Source organism: Pituophis catenifer, unplaced genomic scaffold (assembly GCF_029215685.1).
Source record: "Pituophis catenifer annectens isolate HBS135680 unplaced genomic scaffold, rPitCat1.0.hap2 SCAF_2, whole genome shotgun sequence".
Taxonomy (NCBI): domain Eukaryota; kingdom Metazoa; phylum Chordata; class Lepidosauria; order Squamata; family Colubridae; genus Pituophis; species Pituophis catenifer.
In genome coordinates, this window is record NW_027256882.1 from 214,058,054 (window position 1) to 214,078,938 (window position 20,885).

General features: G+C 35.4%; 3 protein-coding genes across 4 annotated transcripts in view; 2 read left to right on the forward strand and 1 right to left on the reverse strand.

Annotated features, from left to right (window-relative positions):
* Nucleotides 1-17,278, reverse strand: part of IFT74 (intraflagellar transport 74) — a 45,856-nt gene extending 28,578 nt beyond the window's left edge. Inside the window, exons 1-9 of the mRNA XM_070935515.1 lie at nucleotides 17,170-17,278; nucleotides 14,369-14,508; nucleotides 13,430-13,565; nucleotides 12,353-12,401; nucleotides 10,905-11,003; nucleotides 10,692-10,752; nucleotides 10,415-10,474; nucleotides 10,258-10,319; nucleotides 703-841 (exon numbers count right to left, since the gene is read on the reverse strand). Coding sequence (XP_070791616.1) covers nucleotides 703-841; nucleotides 10,258-10,319; nucleotides 10,415-10,474; nucleotides 10,692-10,752; nucleotides 10,905-11,003; nucleotides 12,353-12,401; nucleotides 13,430-13,565; nucleotides 14,369-14,482 — 720 coding nt within the window. The 5' untranslated portion in view covers nucleotides 14,483-14,508; nucleotides 17,170-17,278. The remainder of the gene's footprint in view (nucleotides 1-702; nucleotides 842-10,257; nucleotides 10,320-10,414; nucleotides 10,475-10,691; nucleotides 10,753-10,904; nucleotides 11,004-12,352; nucleotides 12,402-13,429; nucleotides 13,566-14,368; nucleotides 14,509-17,169) is intronic.
* On the forward strand, nucleotides 3,243-9,557 carry LRRC19 (leucine rich repeat containing 19). Its single transcript, XM_070935514.1, has 5 exons — nucleotides 3,243-3,269; nucleotides 4,604-4,696; nucleotides 5,823-6,333; nucleotides 7,711-7,890; nucleotides 9,247-9,557. Exons 1-5 carry the CDS (start codon nucleotides 3,243-3,245, stop codon nucleotides 9,555-9,557), a joined length of 1,122 nt encoding a protein of 373 aa, XP_070791615.1.
* Nucleotides 17,279-19,059: 1,781 nt separating the features above from the next.
* Nucleotides 19,060-20,885, forward strand: part of PLAA (phospholipase A2 activating protein) — a 30,620-nt gene continuing 28,794 nt past the window's right edge. Inside the window, exons 1-2 of one of the 2 annotated variants that reach the window (XM_070935517.1) lie at nucleotides 19,136-19,152; nucleotides 19,235-19,289. Coding sequence is in view for 1 of the 2 variants with exons in the window: in XM_070935516.1 (XP_070791617.1) it covers nucleotides 19,141-19,289 (149 nt within the window). In the remaining variant the exon portion in view is untranslated. Of the gene's footprint in view, nucleotides 19,290-20,885 lie in introns of both variants that reach the window. The other variant, XM_070935516.1, reaches the window with a different exon arrangement.

Consider the following 20,885-nt stretch of genomic DNA (forward strand, 5'->3'; position numbering starts at 1 on the left):
ACCTGAGTGGGAAGCTTTACAGATTTCAGGATTTTTATTTTATAGTCAAAATTAATTTACTCGGTTCCTGCACAGCTAAAATGAGATTCTTATAGAAACAAATATAAAAATGTAAGAAATAATAGCTGTAATCCAGTAACTAAGTAAAGCAAAGTTAGATTATAACTCATGCTTCAAAATGTGATAAGATTGTAAATGTTCTGATGTTAAAGAGATACGTTTTCTCCTTTAAACCTTAGATTCATTTATCTTGTTCTGAACAATTTTTTTTCTTCAATGGGATCAATCTAATCTTTCATTCCTACATGGAGTTTTTCTACAAAGAAAAACATTAAACTAAACAATCATGCATGCTTAATGTGCACATTAATCTTGCAATGGCTGGTTCCTCCAGTGTGAGAGACAGCTACCAAGTCACACATCTATAGTTTCTTTAAAATTAAGAAATCATGCGTCTGGCAAGAAACTGAAGAACTAAAGGTATAAGAAAGAAAAAGAGGTTGGTAGATTCTGTAACATGATTTTTGTGGTAAAGAGTTAATCACACCCATTCACCCTTTAAAAGACTAAAATCTTAGATTTGGCTGGAAGATATTTCCCTTGATATGTTGACTGGCTTCTGGATTTTTTTAAAAAAATTCCTTGGTCTGAAACTATTCTGGCACACTTCAAACTGTAAATTACGAAAATATCGAAGACTACCTGCAAGAGCTTTTCATTTGCCATTTTCATTTCTATGTACTTGGTTTGATCTTCTTCCGACATATTTTTTATTATATTTTCTGCCGCTTGTTTTTCCTGCCGGATGTCATCTTCCACAGCTTGAATTAGTTTTTCTTTGCTGCATCACAAAAAATAAATATTTTGTAAACCTGATTCACTTTTTTTTTTGCATTCTAATTATTTTTAAATGTAGAACAGCAGTAAATTTTATTTACTGCTGTTCCAAATGAATCCACATATGAATGCGCATACAGACAGGAGGTTGAACAACTAGCCTCGTAGTGTGACCGGAACAATCTGGAACTGAACACACTCAAAACCAGAGAAATGATGGTAGACTTTAGGAGAAACCCTTCCCTACTTCCATCTCTCACAATACTAGACAACACAGTATCAACAGTAGAGACCTTCAAATTTCTAGGTTCTACCATATCGCAAGATCTAAAATGGACAGCTAACATCAAAAACATCATCAAAAAAGCACAACAAAGAATGTTCTTTCTGCGCCAACTCAGAAAGCTCAAACTGCCCAAGGAGCTGCTGATCCAGTTCTACAGAGGAATTATTGAGTCTGTCATCTGCACCAGTGGTGGGTTTCAAATTTTTTTACTACCGGTTCTGTGGATGTGGCTTGGTGGGCGTGGTGTGGCTTGGTGGGTGTGGCTTGGTGGGCATGGCAGGGGAAGGATACTGTAAAATCTCCATTCCCACCCCACTCCAGGGGAAGGATACTGTAAAATCTCCATTCCTTCTCCAATCCAGGGGAAGGATACTGCAAAATCCCCATTTCCTCCCAATCAGCTGGGACTTGGGAGGCACAGAATAGATGGGGGCGGGGCCAGTCAGAATTTTTACTACCGGTTCTCCGAACTATTCAAAATTTCCGCTACCAGTTCTGCTGGAACCCACCTCTGATCTGCACCTCTCTATAACTGTCTGGTTTGCTCTGCAACCCAACAAGACAGACACTGACTTCAGACGATAATTAGAACTGCAGAAAAAAACAATTGCTACCAGCCTGCCTTCCATTGAGGACCTGTATACTGCACGAGTCAAAAAGAGGGCTGTGTAAAATACAGACCACTCGCATCCTGGACATAAACTGTTTCAACTCCTACCTTCAAAACGACGCTATAGAGCACTGCACATCAGAACAACTAGGCACAAGAACAGTTTTTTCCTGAATGCCATCACTCTGCTAAACAAATAATTCCCGCAACACTGTCAAACTATTTACTAAGTCTGCACTACTATTAATCTTCTCATCGTTCCCACCACCCATTTCCTTCCACTTATGACTGTATGACTGTAATTTTGTTGCTTGTTCATTTGTCCCCCCATGACTATCATTAAGTGTTGTACCTTATGATTCTTGATGAACGTATCTTTTCTTTTATGTACACTGAGAGCATATGCACCAAGACAAATTCCTTGTGTGTCCAATCACACTTGGCTAATAAAAAATTCTATTCTATTCTATTCTATTCTATTCTATTCTATTCTATTCTATTCTATTCTATTCTATTCTATTCTATTCTATTCTATTCTATTCCATTCCATTCCATTCCATTCCATTCCATTCCATTCCATTCCATTCCATTCCATTCCATTCCATTCTCACTAAAGAGAGTGAAAGCAAAAACAAAGCAATAACAACAAAAAGTAAAGTTTTCTGTGACTTCTAGTGATTTCATGGATATATTCATACAGTTTACTAAAGAACATATAGAAATGCCATTGTCAATTACGGGGATTTTTTGGTTTCAAGCTGTTCTTTAAAAAAAATATTTTAAACAATATTATGCCTATTTTTAGCTAATATTTCATATTTTGTCCTTCGTACCACAAAAAATGGCAGGAAATTAAAATTAAACAATGTATTTGGAGGATTCTTGAGACCACAAAAAAAGGGTCATGAAAGCCACAATTTGCTTATACTAACTAAAACACTGAAACTGCTGAGGTGGATTGGGAAGAAAACCTGACTATTAAAGAAAGTATGATAGAAACAGCACTTTCTCACATTGTTCAGACCCTTATTATGAAGCTCAGCTAGTATTTGTTAGCTCTTTTTTCCTGACCTTTGATCTAAAATCAAGTATATGCCTGCTTCCTTTTAAAAACAAAATTTATAGACAGGCTATGCTGTGTGCCAGGAATGATTTTTTTTACTGCTAATGGCAATCACCATCCCCATTAAAAAATGAAGTCTACCTTTCTAGCCTTAGCTCTTTGTATCCAATACAAACGTGTTTTATTGCAAACTCTAGATTACTCCGCCCTCACCTTGCAATTTAATGTCACAAAACTGCACATATCATATTCAAAAATCTTCTTGATTGGTTGCAAGCCTCTAACTCATAGATGAACACAAATAGTCAATCTTTTGCTAAAGGTGTCCTGCACTTTATTTTAAACTTCCTCCCTGCTAATTGGGTACAAAGGTTGCAGCCAAGTGCAGAAACATTGCAACTTTCCTCTTGTCTTTTTCAATCACAGGAAAATACCGGTATGCAAGTATGATATTCTGGAGAAAAATTAAGAAGGTATGATATATACAAATAAATTATGGTACAATTGTGTGATACCAAAGTTTGCTTCATAATCCAAGAGAGTAGAATATATATATATATACAGTCTGTTTCTGATTTTTTATGAAATTCAGAAAAGATACTGATTTATGTTTTGTGACACGTCATATTTAACTCTATACTGTTACCTTGAAGCTGTACTTTGTTTTTAAACCACCTAAAACGTAACAAAGATTGCTTTGGCAATAAATAGGAAACCTTGAGATATACTTGCTTTTTTTTAAAAAAAAATATGGCTGAAGATAAGATTGAGAGATGCTTTCACCACGAAACTTTACCACAACCTTGGTTTTGTTTCTCAGGCTACTGCACTGTATAAAATAAACATCTTATTAACTGTATTTTTTATCAATCCTTGAGAGATTTATGCAGTTTTCTTTATAAAGAATGGTCACATAAATTGCATTACGACAATGAGAGATGACACTCTGCCTTGTGCTACCCTTTAAAGTGGAACCATTTTAGAGCTCAGTTGGAGCAATGTTTTTAAATTATTGAAGTTGCATTTAGAGAATATTTGTTATTTTTGTACTTTATAAAAATCTATAAAAATATTAATTAGCTGAAGCAATACATTTTAATGAAGTGAAGAGCTTGTGCTTTTAGCAAGCGGACTTGGCATGTAACCTTTGAATTTTTTTTTTAAAAAATTGCTCTTTGGTTTGCCAGCTAGAGAGGCTTTAGAGAGAAAATCATATCTACTTTGAAACATAGAGGGAGCACATTTTACAGGCTTTCTCCTACCTAGTCACATTTTCTATAAGAAACAACACTCTGAAATTGGGGAGATGACTTAGAAAGTTCTACATTATTGAGACATAAAGGCCAGGATTCTGCCTCCTACATATGCATTCTGCATGGGGTTGATTTGTCAAACACCTTAGCAAAAGTTTCCATGTATCATTATTCCAAACAAAAAGCAGAATTTGGGAATATGGGAGTATAAAAGATTACTGTGTGCATCTCTCTGTGTAGGTATCTGGGTACATGTGTGTTTTTGCCTACATCATGCACAGTAATCTATCTTTTATAAAGTCAGAATAAAAGTTTCTTCCATACATAGGTCATCAGATGGTTGAATGGATGATTTAGGGATGAAAACAATATTACTTCAATTTCAATGTTCCAGTTCAACTCCAAGAATTCTATTCATTTATTTTGCTCTGCAATTGACTTTCATACATGTTATGGCCACAAATCATGACCCAAAGTACAAATAATAGCTCCTTAGTTTCCTATGTTAAATCTTCAGTTCTTGTTATTATTTGAATTATATCAAAAATTAACAGATTTTGAACATGAAGCTTGTTTGGCTCCTAATACTGGTTGCAGTTCTCTTTCTTCATCCTGTCAATACTGAATGCAGTGATACTTCTCAAACTGTAAGTTATCAATTTTAGCCACTTGTTAAAGAAGCTGTTAGCTCCCAATTTATAATCAGATGAGAATGAGATTTAGATCCAATAGAGCATTTTTTCATGATGCCATGCAGTTTTTTTAAAAAAATATGTTTTAGAACATGTATAAATTTGTGATATTTATAAAATACAATGATCACATATTTCTATTAATACTATCAGTCATTCCACCACTCATGAACATATATATGCCCAGAGCATGTCACACAATCCATGCCAAAAATAAGGAATGCTTCTTCAGGATGTTAAGATTAAAACCTTGTTAGAGAATATTTATTCTGTATGAGATTAGAGATTCAATATAGCACTGTAATATTCAGATTCAATTCCTTCAAGTATCTTATTGTGCTGCATATATAGTATCCATTACAAATCACAATGACATCATAAAGAGATCTGGGTCATGATATATTTATTACAGAAGATGCTATTACATACCACATTTGACCTTCGCAAGGTCAAATGAGCCCAAAAAGCGAAGAAGCATTCCTGTAGTTTATGTAATTTGCAATAGTTGCATCATGATATCTGATGCAAATAATTAATAATTTAAAATGGTCACATTGGCATGTCAGTATGATGCATATGTCAACACATGGTGTCCCTTGCATCCTTTGGCAGCTCTAGAGATTTTTAGAATGAAACAGCTCCTTATGCCAAAAGATAATTTTCGGTCTAGGTTATATGGAAATGTCACATGCATTATGCTTCCTACTCCATTACAGAAAGATTTCTAAAGACTGGGAGTAAGGACATGTTAAAGTATCTGGAATCAACATTAATGATCAACTTCTTTCTTGTATACAATATACTTGGAATGAAAATATTCCTAACTAGAAGCAGCATATAGATGTCATTGCTTTGTTTCTGGTTTAGATAGTGCTTATTTTGCTGTTCTCTGTTGCTCCTTTTCTAATCTTATGGGATTTTGTTGTCACATGGTTCTTTATTTTATTATCTAAACTATGTGAATTTCTGTTTGAGTTGTCAGTTACTTTTTAAACAACAAATATTATAAAGATTTGTAAAAGATTTTTGTAAGTAATTTGTTATGATATTTCCGTAACTGTTTTTTCTCTCTATTTAACAGGTAAACTGTCAGGAAGTGGCAAAAATCCATTCTTCTGTTCCTTCTAACCTAAACAAAGACATTTCTGTGTTATATCTTAGTTGTAACCATATTACTTTAGACAAGAATGACACAGTAATACTTTGCCAGTACAATAATCTCTCAGAACTGTATTTGAACAACAACTCTATTGTTGTTGTTTCTAATTACAGCTTTGGAAAACTTTCACAGTTAAAAATTCTTGATGTCAGTAATAATTATATCAAAACAGTTGAAAAAGCAGCATTTGCTGGTCTGAATGAATTGCAGATTCTGAATCTACAAAATAACAAAATAACAACATTAAATTCTAATGTATTTGCAGAGCTAAACAAGTTAAAAGTCCTAAACTTACAAAACAATTTTCTAAAAGATTTTGATGTTAAGGTAAAATTTAATTCAATATGTATTAAATTAGATGGAAATGTGTGGACTTGTTCATGTGACCTTTTTAGTTTACAACATTGGCTGAATAGCTCTACTGTGATAACGGGTAGGTCAATATATATTTAGTCTTGATTATTTTTCCATTTCTAAAAGTAATTTCAGAATTGCTTTCTGAAATTTCTAATTTGGGAGCCAAAAACTGTAAAAGAAAACTGTATATTGGAACAGCCTAAGAGACTTGGCTTATATACAACATTAATGTGATTTCCAAACAGGATTGTGAAATTAGCTTATATAACTGAGGTTTTTTTTATTTTTATCATGAACTAATTTATGCACCATGCTAGTATCCTTGAAACCAAATATTGGCAAGGTTCTTTGTCTAATACTGCAGGACCTGGTTTGGGCTCATTCCAATCAATATGAAGCATTTAGGCATAGTTTAATACACTTGTTAACATCCCCATATGAAACTAAATATAGTCCTCATATTTTAAAGTATACAAAATAGCAATTTCAAAAGTTATCTGTTTAGCCAAGTGAGTTAGAAAAAAAGATTTGCACAGCAAACCAGAAAAGTATTCAGAATAATGTATTTCAGTAAAATAACTGCATACTTCAAATAAGGGTATCTACCAGATTTGAGCTGAAAAAAAATCAGGGGGACCACTAGATGATAGCATACAGAGAACTTCAACTGCTGTAATCTTGTAGTTGTTCAGAGTTTTCCAACACAGATCTGATAATCCTACATTTAGGTATCTGCTTATAAGTGAGTCACTTTGGGTTCTAAAGAATATCCTTCTAGGAAAGCAATTAATGAAATTTAAACAGATAACTAACAAAATAATATATGTCATTCAGTTTTATAATGATACAGTTAAAACAGCATATTCATACATTTTTACTCAGAAATTGTTTTCCTTGGATGTCCAGTTTTTAGGATATACTGTACATTACTAGAATTTATTTTCTACAGTAACATCTTCCAGATGACTATCTAATGAATTATTCCATTACTGAGGCTGACAGTGATGGAATATATCTTTGAATTAGCTATTTACTAAACTTGGCGCTAAGAAAGTGACATTTCATTACGAAATTCTATGCAAACCAGTTATTAATGACTAAGATCAGTAAACCTGGACAGCATTTCTTGAAGTTCTCAAATGAAGTTTGCTTTCTGCGCATAAATGCTAAATATTTTCTGTCAATATGTTTAGCTGGTTAACTGTCCTAAAAACCAATGGTTTTGTTTGTTTGTTCTGCTGGTTTTCTTTTCTGTTACATTAAAATGAATATAAATTAATTTTGCTTTATTATGTTACATACTATTTATTTTGCTTCATTCTGTCAACCATATTGTGCTACCTCATCCATTTTTTAAATTTATAAACTAAACAATATTTTTAATATAAAAAGTTTATCTTTGTACAAGAGTGCAAGCCAAACATTTTAATGCTGATACTGAATATATTTACAGAAAATGAGAACAATACTACGTGCCCTATTCCAGTTACTTTGAAAGAATATCCTATCAAGGACACAAATACATTAAATTGTAAACAAATGGGAATATCTGGAACACCTGTCTCATCTTTTACTTCTATGAATACTACCTATGGCACTACATATAATTATACAAATGGACCAGCATATTCAGGTACATTTCAGTTTAAACAAACAATTAAGTGTATATTGGGGTATATTGTTTCAGAAAAAAATGTCAAAAATAATATAATTCATTCTGATTTTGAAGCACTGAATATTTTTATACATAAACAATATCTGTAGGTCTGCTAACTGGAGAGAAAAAAAGAATGTGCATAGATTTGAGTACTTACCAATAGTCATTGAGGAAATCAACTTAGATTTATTTAAATATTCCACTAACTGTTCTGCATTCATACAAATTAAAACCTTTATAACATATTGCTTTCCATTTAAAAATAGCCTTTGTCAAAGTTGCCCTCAAATGCCTGCAATATTCTATCTGAAACTTGGTACATTCATAAAAATCTAGTAGTCCACTTGAATAAATGAAGCTCCAAGCCACCTAATTGAGACAAAGAGCAACTTCTACAAACTAAAATTCAGATCGATGGGCAGATGCATTCATGCGGGGTCCAATTCTGTTTTATTTTTTATTTTATTTTTTTCTTGTTCTTGTAAAGGACTGGTAGCTGCCTTTTTCTCTGGTGTATCTGGGACGGCAACTACATAGTGTTTTCATAAAAGGCTGTTTTACTCTCAACCTTCCCTCTTCCCAACTTGGTTATTTCAGTCATGCTTTAAATTTTAAACCAGAAAATATATTGAAATAATTTTATGGCCACCACTTAACCGAAACTATCTTTTTCCTAGCAGAACATAAATGAACATGAATTGAAAATGAATTGCAAGATGTACTGAGTATCTTTACATGCATATTGGCAAACTACAGTTAATCAGATAATCCAGATAGTTCAACATTCCAATTATTTGTTATATGTCCGTTTGAGCATAAAAGATTGGCTCTGGCTATCTGATATGGCAACAATTTCCTCTCATGAAAGTCAAATAGATTCCAGTTGAAGTTGTACGATTGGCACTATACTCATATCAAAGGGCAAACTAGATGAGCCATTAGTCTTGAATAAATTAGACCATGACTTAGGCAGGTACCAGAGATCAATGTAGAAAGTCAAGATTATTCATCGATCTATTATTAATTCAGTTGAAATTCCATATGTGATATATAAAAGTATCATACAAGTTTAATAAATAACAATTACAATATAATAGTCACTTAAAATTATTTTAAACGTCTACAGCATTTATCATATCTTTTTTAAATAATTCAATAGGCAGATAACCTAAAGCCCATATTTCTCCTAAGGAAGAGGACAGTTTGTTTAAACAGATCAATAGACATTAATAAATGGCCTCTGGAAATCAAGCAAGTTCTCAGAAAGTTTGTGTAGAAAAGACAGATATGGAGGATAACTACACATTATAAATGTTATATTCCAACCTGCAGGTATTCGGCGCATTGGCAAAAGCTGGACTTTTTTGATGGGTGTCCTAGCAGTTATCCTTAGCACTACAGCACTGATTATTGCTGCTATCAAGTTTCCAACGTGGTACCGTTATTTAAAAAGCTACAATCACAGACATCTCCAAGAAAAAGAAGAATCTGAGCTGTTTGAAGAAACGTTCACACCTCAATTATGCATGCCCTCACATGCATCAGAGACTAATGAAGAAGAGTCTATAGTTGTTTTTGAACAATTCCGTCCATATGTTCCAGAAGATGATGGATTTATTGAAGACAAATATATTGATCCATAAATGTTTATCATATATATTATAGACTGAAACTGTTATTAGCACAGAATTGTGCCCTTCATTGTCCTATATATAGGACAAAAATACATACATACAATTTGTGTTGTTTGTCATTGATCAATTTCATGTGATCTAAACTTATTAAGAAAAACATTACAATTTTGATTTAGCAGCTATTGATATGATGGATTTCTAATGCAATGAATTAAATTTCTGCAGTAATTTATGTCATTTGTTTTATGATGTCTGTTATTTGCATTTATTTACATAATTAATCTCTGAGTTAAGAAATAGGAAATATAAATAAAAATTTGTGTACATGGGAATGTGGTTGTGATCGTGGAGCACTGCTTTTGTCAATCTGCTCTCTTCTACTGTATATCTCTCCCTTCAGAGGCGACTGACTGCTCTGAATTACTCCACACTTAATAAGAACTGCTTCACAATATTTATGCCAATTCTTGTGACTACGATTGTTTTTTAGTGTGGTAAATATGCAAATTGTGAAAGACTTCTTCAAATAATTGAAAATATACATATATATCTCTCCGAAAGGAGAGATAGATTGTATATTTTCTTTTTTGTTTTGGAAAACTCAATAAAGTATTTAAAAAAAAAGAAAAAGAAAATATACATTGGGCAAAATGGAACGCATATGAAAATTCCATTCTACATTTTTTAAAAAATGCATTTAGGTACTTACCTCTGTCTTTCTGTAAAAATAATGTCTATGCTCTGAGCTTCACGGTCATTTTGAGCTTTTAACTATTAAAAATGACAAAATAATTGGTAACATCATCATATGTGCAATAAATAATACCAATACCAATACTGAAATGAAACATCAGTTTTATGCTTACCAGATTATAGTCACTCATTACTTCCTCCATATCAGTATTTGTGTTAAGTTTATCTACCAACTAAATCAACAAAGAAAAGTTAATTAAGCCTTTATGTAATCTCATATAGGAACAAAATCAAAGGCATTATTGCTTTGAATAGTTACTGTCAAATATGCATTGGTTTGAACTAGATTAGAGAAACAATAGTTGGAAAGGTATTTACAAATGCAATTCAAAATTGACTCTAAATAATTCAATCTAAATATTAAAAATTACCTATGAAACAATAACATACCATATTGTAGTCTGCCAACTGTCCTTGAAATTCTTTGATTTCACTAGCTAAAGATTCTGCTCTAAGAGCACAAGAAAACACAAGATTATTACAAAGTCTAGCAATGAATGGAATTTAAAACAAGTTCAGTTCTACACGTCCAACCCAAAAGTTATTCATAAATATGAATCCACTAAGAACAAGTGTACTTATAGATTTTGATGTGCAGTTTACCTTTTTTCGTAGGACAGATAGACAGAATTCTCCTGGTTATACATATCAACTTCTTTCTGAAGCTTATTGATTTCTGCGGTAAGCTCGTTTATTTTGCCTCTATAAGAAAAGAAATAGATGATCATATTAAGATGTATACTTTAATCTTTGGTATTGCTGAAATTTCATATAATTTAAGTTGAGGTGGTACTTGAGAGAACCAAATGTACTACAAATACTACTACATCTTTTTCATTTTGACAATAAAGGACTAAATAGGATGTGCACTAAATTGGATTTGTTCAGGGACCTGCAGTCTTGATTTTAATTTTAAAATAGTTAGGATTTTTAATAGGGCCTTTTAAAATTTCCACGTGAGTGTTCTGAAATATGAATTTAATATACAAGAGGATATGTTTATCACTGACCAATTTGACAATATTGTATTATTTTAGGGTCAGCTAGTTTTTCCTAGGGTAAGAACTATTACAGTTTTGTATAGATGTCTTTATTAAAAAATGTTTTTATAGTTATCAATTTTTCCATTACAATGGTAGAATGAAAATCCTTAAATTAAACATAGCTAAGGGTGTTTAATTAGACTGACTCTGCTACCAAGAGCATATGGACAGAAAGAAGAAATATGAGTCAAATTCATACATACTAGGAAGGTAAACTGTAGGTTTCTTCACTTCTAATCTATCTGTGAATCTACTCAATATGATTGTAGCTAAGCTGGATCTATTTAATCATAGTTTGGAAAACAGTATCGTTTTCACAACTATGGTTAAATAGATCCAGTTTAGCTACAATCTTACTTTATGACAATCCAAAGTTTGGGAGTTTCATGTAAATATGTGATATGCAAATCCAAAAAAGCTTGCTAATAATACCATAATATTACCTTTGCTTATTTTATTCTCTTAGGCTTACTGTATTATCTGAGCCAAATATAGTTATCTATAATTTGGATTTGTGGAAAAGCAAATGTTCACAAGTTGCATACACATTAAACTCATTATATTCAATCAAAATTTATGGCCAACCATAAGCATACATAACCATGGAAAAGAAATACAAAGGTGCCTTGAAGGAAATCTGCTTTAGCCTCAAAAATATGCAAGGAGATCAGGTATGGAGTATAGCCACCTCACTATTTATGTAGTAAGAAAGTGATGGCAATTTAAAATGAGCTAAAGAACTAGCTTTAAGCAAATGGAAGGCAAATCATATAGTACAGAAAAGAAGCAAATAAAGTATAGCTGCTATTAGGATGGTAAGAACCTCTTTCATTTCATGAGAAAATGAATATATTTTCATATATTGAGAGAGTACTGTAATCCTACATCCTCCTCATTAAGATATTAAGAATGTCCCGCTTGATACTGCAATTCTTTCAAATATGGACTTCTATACAACATTTGAACCAACCCCATCTCATCTAACTAGTGATAAATTCTTTCACATACCTAAGCACTCCAAGGTAATAGGATTTATCCATAATTTGTCTCTGTGGACCTAAGGAAAAAAAATATTATTCTGATATGACAAAAAGATTTGATTAAAAATAGCAAAACGATTCTCACAAAACAACAAAATTATTATATAGAGAAAATATTTATTTACTAATGATAAAAATGTAGCATTTCCCCCCTAAAATATTAATGATAATATATTATCTATAAAATTAGAAAACTACTGAGTTTCCCCAAAAATAAGATCCGGTCTTATATTTTTTGGGGCTCCAAAATAAACACTGGGGCTTATTTTGGGGTAAACATGGTATAGGCCCTGGATATATTTCTGTTCTGGCTAACAGAATCCAGACTCATTCTAGCATTGAAGGTACTGCTTATTCTATATTAAAATCTAAACTATTTTAGTCTTTGTTATGGTCAACTAAATACATTGTACACTGCCCCTGGGTATCCACCGCTGGCCTGCAGCTGCCAGCCTGTAACTGCTGGCTCATCCCAGCCAGCTCACCGTGGCTAGCTTGCCCCGAATGATTCACTGTGGGACAACTTACCCTGCGGGACAACTAACCATGGGTGAGATAATTGTACTGGAGCGCTGGGGTCTCATTGCGGGTCTGGCTGGGGCCAGCAACCCCTCTGTCTCCTTGTCCTTGTAGAGTGAGTTGTCCTGCAACAAGTTGTTTGGGGCGAGCTGCCTGGAACAAGCTATTGGTGGTGACCCATGGTGGTGAGCCAGTGGCAGTGATCTGGCAGCGGCAAAATGTTCTATTCCATCCTCTGGAACATGAATGTATAAATATTCATAATAGTGAAAGAACCTAATCTTGTGACTAAGAAGTAATTACAAACAGTCTAGCCTCCCAAGAGGGAAGGAGCCAATAAAAAAGGGGGAGGACACTTCTAGAGGAATGGGTAGCATTCTGATCCACTGTCTTCTGGACCTAGCAGACTTCTCCTCTGAAGTAACTAGGAAGGTTGCTAAATTTACCTTGTAATGGTTTTAACCTTTGAATGGAAATAAAAAGATAAATGAGGTTAATGTTCTTGTACTTTCATATCTCAAAATACCTTTCATTCCTGTTTTCATTCCACTCAGTCCTTGCTGTGTCACTGGACGGTCTGCAACTTTAATCTGAGAGGACAAAACCACACCAGTTCCTATGGATCCACCACGTGTACCGGGCCTGGATGTACCTGGGGGCATCTGATACAGAAATCAAAATAAATAGGAAAACATAATTAAAATAGCACTCCCAAAGAACAGGATGGTCAGTTTGTTCCAATTGGTAACCTATGAATAAACAGGCTAAGGCACTGAAATTTTAAAAAAGTGCATAGCTTTTAATGTTATATAAAACAGATTATTTAAAGAAAGAGCAGTTATAGGCAGGTAGAGATTGTGTAAATGCAAAGATGTATATTAGCTTTTACACTGTGTGAAATAGCTAGTGATATGATATGCATAAACAAGTAATGAATTGAAAAGAATCTAAGATCCTACTGTTCATATGATTAAAATGATTTCTTTTAGAACCTCTTCAAGATAGTGTGTTAACCCATTAAACTAAGCCATTTGTTTGTTAAACTATGGTTACTGAATATACCATAATTTGTAGATCATGATTCACAAATATTGGCAGGATTCACATAAACACCCAACCAAAGACAAAAAACATACTTATTCCTTACAATTCTCAAGGTACTATTTTAGACCTTTATGTATACAGTATAGAGTACTATGCTAGCTGGAATTAAAAAGGGGATCGTGGTAGCCAAAGAAAGGTGTGACACCAGAGAAGTAAAGCTGTTATCTCATCCAAGCTCTAACCAGGCATGGAAGATTCCCATAATACTGGCACACAGAGAGGGTAGTAATCTCCTTGACACAAATAAATATGTAGAACTGCCTTAATATCATTTGCCTAGCAAAACATATCAGTGACTACCATATATCTAAATTGGAAAGGGGGAACTCTGATTCCTTGGTTTTTCAATATATTAACTTACCCCTCCACCAAGTAATGCTGCGGATGGAGGTCGTAATGAGGATGAAGGTGGCCTGGCACTCAGGCCTATTCGTGAAGAAGGACGTGCTGTAGGAGGTTTATGATTACTCGCCATTTCTAGTCTTTTCTTCAAATTTCTTTCTAGAAAAAGACAATCGCATTTTATCCAGAATCCTCCTTAATGAATAGATAACTCTGATTTGTCTAATAAGCCAATTATTTTTTAAGAAAATAATAACATGCTCTCCATATTTTAAATAAGAATCACAAATCTTGTGTATGTGCAATAAAGAACAATCTTTAGGAAAAGAAATAGTTTATCTCAATTGCATTGAGAGCAATTACTGAAAGGGACAAAGTTAAAAATAAATTAAAAATGGCACGGAATGATAAAATGATGCACATTAATGCTGATATTTGGGTACTTGTATAGTGATAATTATAAATCATGGGGGCTGTCAAAATGACAAAACATGGTTTATTAAAGAAGGAGTATATTGAGTGAACATTTTTTAAATTATAAGTTAATGAATAAGTGGTTATTTTACATATTGTATAATTCAGTATACCTGGCACTTAAGTTTACCATAGTGATAATGGTTTGCATTATTTCTTTGCTGTTTGCTAATTTTCAGGAGGGGAATTTGACATTATATCTCCCTTCCTGGAAGGATTTATTAATGGATTTATTAAATCCTTCCATTCCCCCACCCTTCAATCAGAACTAAAGAAATTTCTTGGATGAGAAATGTCTTCAAGGAAAAAACAAAGAAAGTCCAGTTCCCTTTCGAAAAGCATCTTTGGGACAACCAGAATAACATTTAAGAACATTAATAGATTTGTCCCAGTCAGAACCAACCAAGAGAGAGCAGGGTCAACAGACCAGTGGTAGCCCAAGCTTATCTAAGCACCTTGTTTACATCTTCAAGGGGAACAAATGAAATGATTTCATATCATTTGGTCTTCACAGTAGGAGAATCAGGGCTCTCCTGCTTCTCTTATTAATTCTGCTGTGGCTGGTCGCAGACTTCAAAACTTGAAGGGATGGCAAGACAAGTATGTATCTACTGGGATGGGGTGCAGTGGGAAGTGGCTCTTTAACTTCCAATTCTCCTATCCCATAGAAAAATACATCCATGGGACCAGATAACCGTTGAGGAAGAGAAATGTGTGAGGGGAACTTCCCTTCCCTTCTGTTAACCTCAGCTATCTACCTAGACCTGTGACAGACCAACACCTAACCCGTGGGTCTGCTATATACTTTTTGACAACATGTAGCTTTCTGTAAACTCACTGAGCACATGTCAAAAAGCATTCCAATGGATTAAGCACTGCAGAGATTTATCCCCTATGTAAAGGCAGTTTTGGTGTGTGAGGGAATAGATTGGGGTGTGTGTGTGTCCAGCTAAAGAGCCATTTCCCCCCTTATCCCTTCCTGTCAGCAATGCTTGCAATAAAGAAAAATAAAATCTGCTCCCTCTCAAGTGTGGCAAGAGAAGACGGGGTAGAAGCGTGGCAGAAAATAACTCCTTTGGTGAGAGTTCCTCAATCCAACAGAATGATCAGATAACCGACAGAAAACCTATAAGTCTTCTACTGCCAGTAGCTGACACTAAAGGTGTTTATTACTGAGCTTCTCATTTGGTAGAGAATTATTCTGCTTCATTGCCACGGCAAAAGAGAGCTTAGAAATTTGGTCACAAGTTATTTAAGCTTGCAGACATTCATGCCAGCTTCCATACTGGATAATTTGTATGCTATTGCAGAAAACGCCACAGTTTCAGGTTTATGAAAGTGTGGTCTGAGGATCCCTGGGGGTCCTCCAAGACCCCTTCCAAAGGTCCATGAAATCAAAATTATTTGCCACCTTATGGAGAAAAATAATACAATATTAAAATCCCATCAAACACTTGTGAGAAGGGGCAGTGGTAGTGAATCCATTGATCTTAATTTTCAATAGTAAATACAGGTAGTCCTCAACTCATGTCCACAACTGAGTCCAACATTTCTGTTGCTAAGTGAGACAATTGTTAAGTGAATTTTGCCCCATTTTGCAACCTTTCTTGCCACAGTTGTTAGCTGAATGGCTGCAGTTGTTAAGATAGTAACACGGTTGGTAAGTGAATCTGGCTTCCACATTGACATTGCTTGTCAGAATGTCACAAATTGTGATCACATGACCTTGGAACACTGCAACCGTCATAAATGAGTCCGTTGCCAAATGTCTGAATGTTGATCATGTGACCATTGGGATGCTGAAACGGTTGTAAGTGTGAAAAATGGTCATAACATAACTTTTCTCAGAGCTGTTGTAACTTTTAACCGTCACTAAATGAACTGTTTTAAGTCAAAGGCTACCTGTATTGATAAATATATCCTATACAAACAAAGCTCTTTGGGAGTTTTCCATTGCTTTTTAAAGTGAGAGAAAAGTTTAAGAAACACTGGCAGAGCTTATTTTGGCTTAAGATCTGCAATCAATCTGCTTTGCCATCTGTAATTTACATTTGGCACTTTGTAAGCCTCTAGTGGTTTGTCGAATAACTATCCAGACAAATGACCTGATTTATGGTGATGGGACTTCACTTCACCTCAAGGCTTTCCCATCTGATTCCATTACACACCGGTCTATGCCGAAGAAAAGTCAGAGCGGAAAACCGGGGCGATGCTGAAGCGGATTTGCGGTGGGGCAGCCGGGGGCGTCTGTGACTGTCCGATTAGTCCCACCCTCCCCGAAGAGAGTCAGGCAGACGAATCTAAAGACGCCCCTTTTGCTCCGCGCTTCGACTTTCGGCTTCTTACCTGACACTCAGCACGCGAGAAACGCCAAGGCAGCGGTTGCTGCCAGCGAACTCCTTCAAGCGCGTGGCGCCCGTATCATAGCAACGGGAGGCAGATCAGTTAAAGTGCCGTTTTCCTTTCATCATTCCGGAACTTAAGACAACACGCGTTCCTTCACGTATTTTATCGCGAGATTCCATCCCTCCCCCACCCATAATACATGTTTATTACTTTATTAGATTTATGTGCTCCCCATCTCACTGAGGCGACTCTAGTTAAAATATAATATAATATACTATATAGTATAACATTCTATTTTAATTAGAGTCACCTCTAAGTGAGATGGGGAGCACATAAATCTAATAAAGTAATAAACACATGTTGTATTACACTATACTATACTATTATATTATATACTACTATATTATTATATATTACACATATATTGTATTATGTGGTTATGTTATGTTACATTGTTACATGTAAACCACTTAGAGAAGGCTGTAAAGCACCATGAAGCAGTATATAAGTCAAAGTGCTATTGCTATTTATTATATATTATTATTTATAACAATATTACATATTGGATAACATAAATATTCACAGGACTAGTATCTTCCGGCTCATGTAATTATCACTTTTCATATGAGTAGAAATGTGTCTGTTTCTTCATATACACAATTCCATTTTTTAATGACGGCCTGTTTATTTATATAGCACAGTCTGGTACCCTAATGATGCTGCTGTTGCTATATTGTCAGAGCTATTGCTCTGAAAATAAACTCACTACTCATGTTAAAAAGATGATGCATCACACAAGAAAGTTGTAGCAAACCTAAATCTAGTGAAAGGAAGTTAAGATCCATTCATTGCAAAACAATTGGGAGGTGCGTATGACTTCAAGTCAGTTGTGGACTCCTGGCGACCGCCTGAATAAAGTCTCTATAGTTTTTCCAGCAAGATTTCAGAAGTGGTTTGCCGTCACCTGCTTCCACCAAACCACCAGCACGCACTACCCTTCCCCGTTGCCTAAATCCTACATTGGGTTTGTTATGGTAGTGCTTATTGACTTATATACAAGGAATGTCTGTAGAGATTCTCAGGCATCCAGGTCATGGTTGTCCCAAAGGTGCATTTTTAGGAGGCAACTGGACTTTCGTGTTTTTTCTTTGAAGACATTTCTTATCCAAGAAGTTTGTTTAGTTCTGATTGAAGGGTGGGGGAATGGAAGGATTTAATAAATCCATTAATAAATCCATAAATCCTTTCAGGAAGGGAGCTTCAAAGAAAAAACAAGAAAGTCCAGTTGCCTCCTGAAAAAAACGTTTTAAACTTTTAGCTATACAATTTGAGATGAACACCCTTTGAATGGTGTAGGAATAGGAATGGATTTCCAGTGGGGAGGAAAAATGCAGATTACAGGAACCAGGAGCATTACTCAGGTGACCCTGAGGACACAGATAAACCTCCAAGTGCTTCAAGGACCCTCTAAAAAGGGTGCAAATGACCAGCTGTCTGCAAGGAATAGAAATCCTTCCATTCCCCACCATCCTGTCACAGTTGAAGAAGCTCCTCAGATGAGAAGCGAAAAGTCTTCAAAGGAAAAAAACAACAACAAGAAAGTCCAGTTGCCTTTGGAAAAAGCACCTTTGGGATATACAACGAATGTTAAACACAAGACCGCCCCACCCCGCCCCGTTAATAAGAAAACTAGGGGCCCTCACTCCCCCCCTCCCTAGTTCTAGGTAGATCTCCTTCCGTCCTTATTGATTTCTAAGGCACCTTGGGATATGTAGTCCTCCTCTGTTTCTCGCCGCGGAGAACTGTGGTTCGTCGTCGTTTTCCGGCGCTTGGCGCTGACGTCGTACGGGGAGGGGGGAGAGGGAAGCAGAAAGTGGGTGGGAAGAGGAAGGGAAGCGGGTGTGGTGACGGCTGCCGGTGGTGCCGCTGCTGGTGCTGTGTCAGTGTAAATAATACCTGAGTGCGGGCGGGATGGCCACCCCGGTAGGTGTTTACCGGCTCCGCTGCTCCCTGGTTGGGCACGAGCTGGACGTCCGGGGCCTCAGTTGCTGCCTCTTCCCGACAGGGTCGTTCGTGTCCGTATCCCGAGACCGGACGGCGCGTGTCTGGGCTCCGAACAGGTTAGTACGGTAGTAACTGAGAAAGGGAAAGCCTAAGAAGGTGCCGGGGTGTGGGGGGGTGTGGGGATAAAGACGTCCTATAGGGGTTGGGGGCGCTCTTTGCCTTGCCAGCGTGCAATGTGAGATCTGATGGGCTTTCCCCCCCCCTACCATCTTCTGAAATGGCACAGCCGTGATTCGATCCATTGGGAAAGAAATCGGAAGGGAGTTGGAACAATTGGCCAAGTTAGAATAGAGGTCCTCAAACTTGGCAGCTTTAAAACTTGTGGACTTGTGGATTGGGAGTTGAAGTCCACAAGTCTTAAAGCTGCCAAGTTTGGGGACCTCAACTGTTAGGACAATATTTATTTTTTTATTGATTGATTGATTGATTGCGATTTATATGCCGCCTTTCTCCCTAGGGACTCAAGGCGGCTTACAAAATGACAACATCAATACAAATCACAATACAATACCAAATTAAAATCAGTAACCCAATTAAAAAAACGATTTAAAATTATACCAATATGCGAGGGTCTTGGCTGAAAATCTGTCCAAATTACTACTTTTTTCCTGTTTTTTTACTATATCAGAGGTTGATGGTCCCAGATAGTTTGAACTACAGCTCTCATCAGACGTAGCCAGCGTAATAATTGGTAGGTGCTTCTGAGAATTTGAGGTCCAGAAACCAGGAGGGATAGTGCTTTACTTGTCTTCGTAAAGGGGCCGTAGTGTTTAAAAAAAAAAAAAGCAAAAAAAAAAAAGTTGTCTAGATGCTCATCCGTGTGCATATCTAGATAGTCCCAGCAAATATGCATCATCGATGCCTTTATGGAAATAGAAACCAATGTTTTCAGTCGCCTTATGAACACACCAAAAGAAATTGACCGATGTTTGATTTCAACCAGAAGCAGCACCAGATCTGGCTTTTGTAGTGGAAGACAGAACTTTTATATGTTGTAATATAAAAGCCCAGTTTTCTGAAATTTATAATGACAGTCTCAGGATTTCTTACAAACCTACAACAAAAATACAGTGCTTGTGTTACATGCACCGTCAGTATAAATTCATTATTAGAAATTATTCTCAGGTTTGCTTCTCAAATATTTTCCCAAACTATTTGCTTAAATATATTATTGCTGTTGTTACCTAACTTCTGTAAGCTTTGAATCTGTTTTTTTTTTAAAGAATAGTGATTTTCAGAATTATACTGTAAATGTAATTCATTTACATTTGACTAGATATACATATGAAAAACCTGAGTAGAAGTTATTTGATGTATTCATTGGAGAAATAGAAACCATTGTGCCATTGGAGAAATGAAAAACATTCTGACTAAGGAAGTGAGAAGAAGAAAAGGAAGATGTTTCAGCTTATAAAGTTTAAATTAGGTCCCTGTGGTTTGTGTCATAATAGTTCCCCTGAAAAATAAGTTCTTCAAGACGTTAATCACAGAATTATTTGCAATATATTGAATTATAACTGAATTATTTGCAATAAAGTACATGTATCCTTTTTCTTCACATCTCCTTGGTCTGGTGCATTTTTTTCTCTTTGCCTTCCAGTGAATGGGATAATGCTTTCAGCTTAAACGAATATATTGAACAATTACAAATC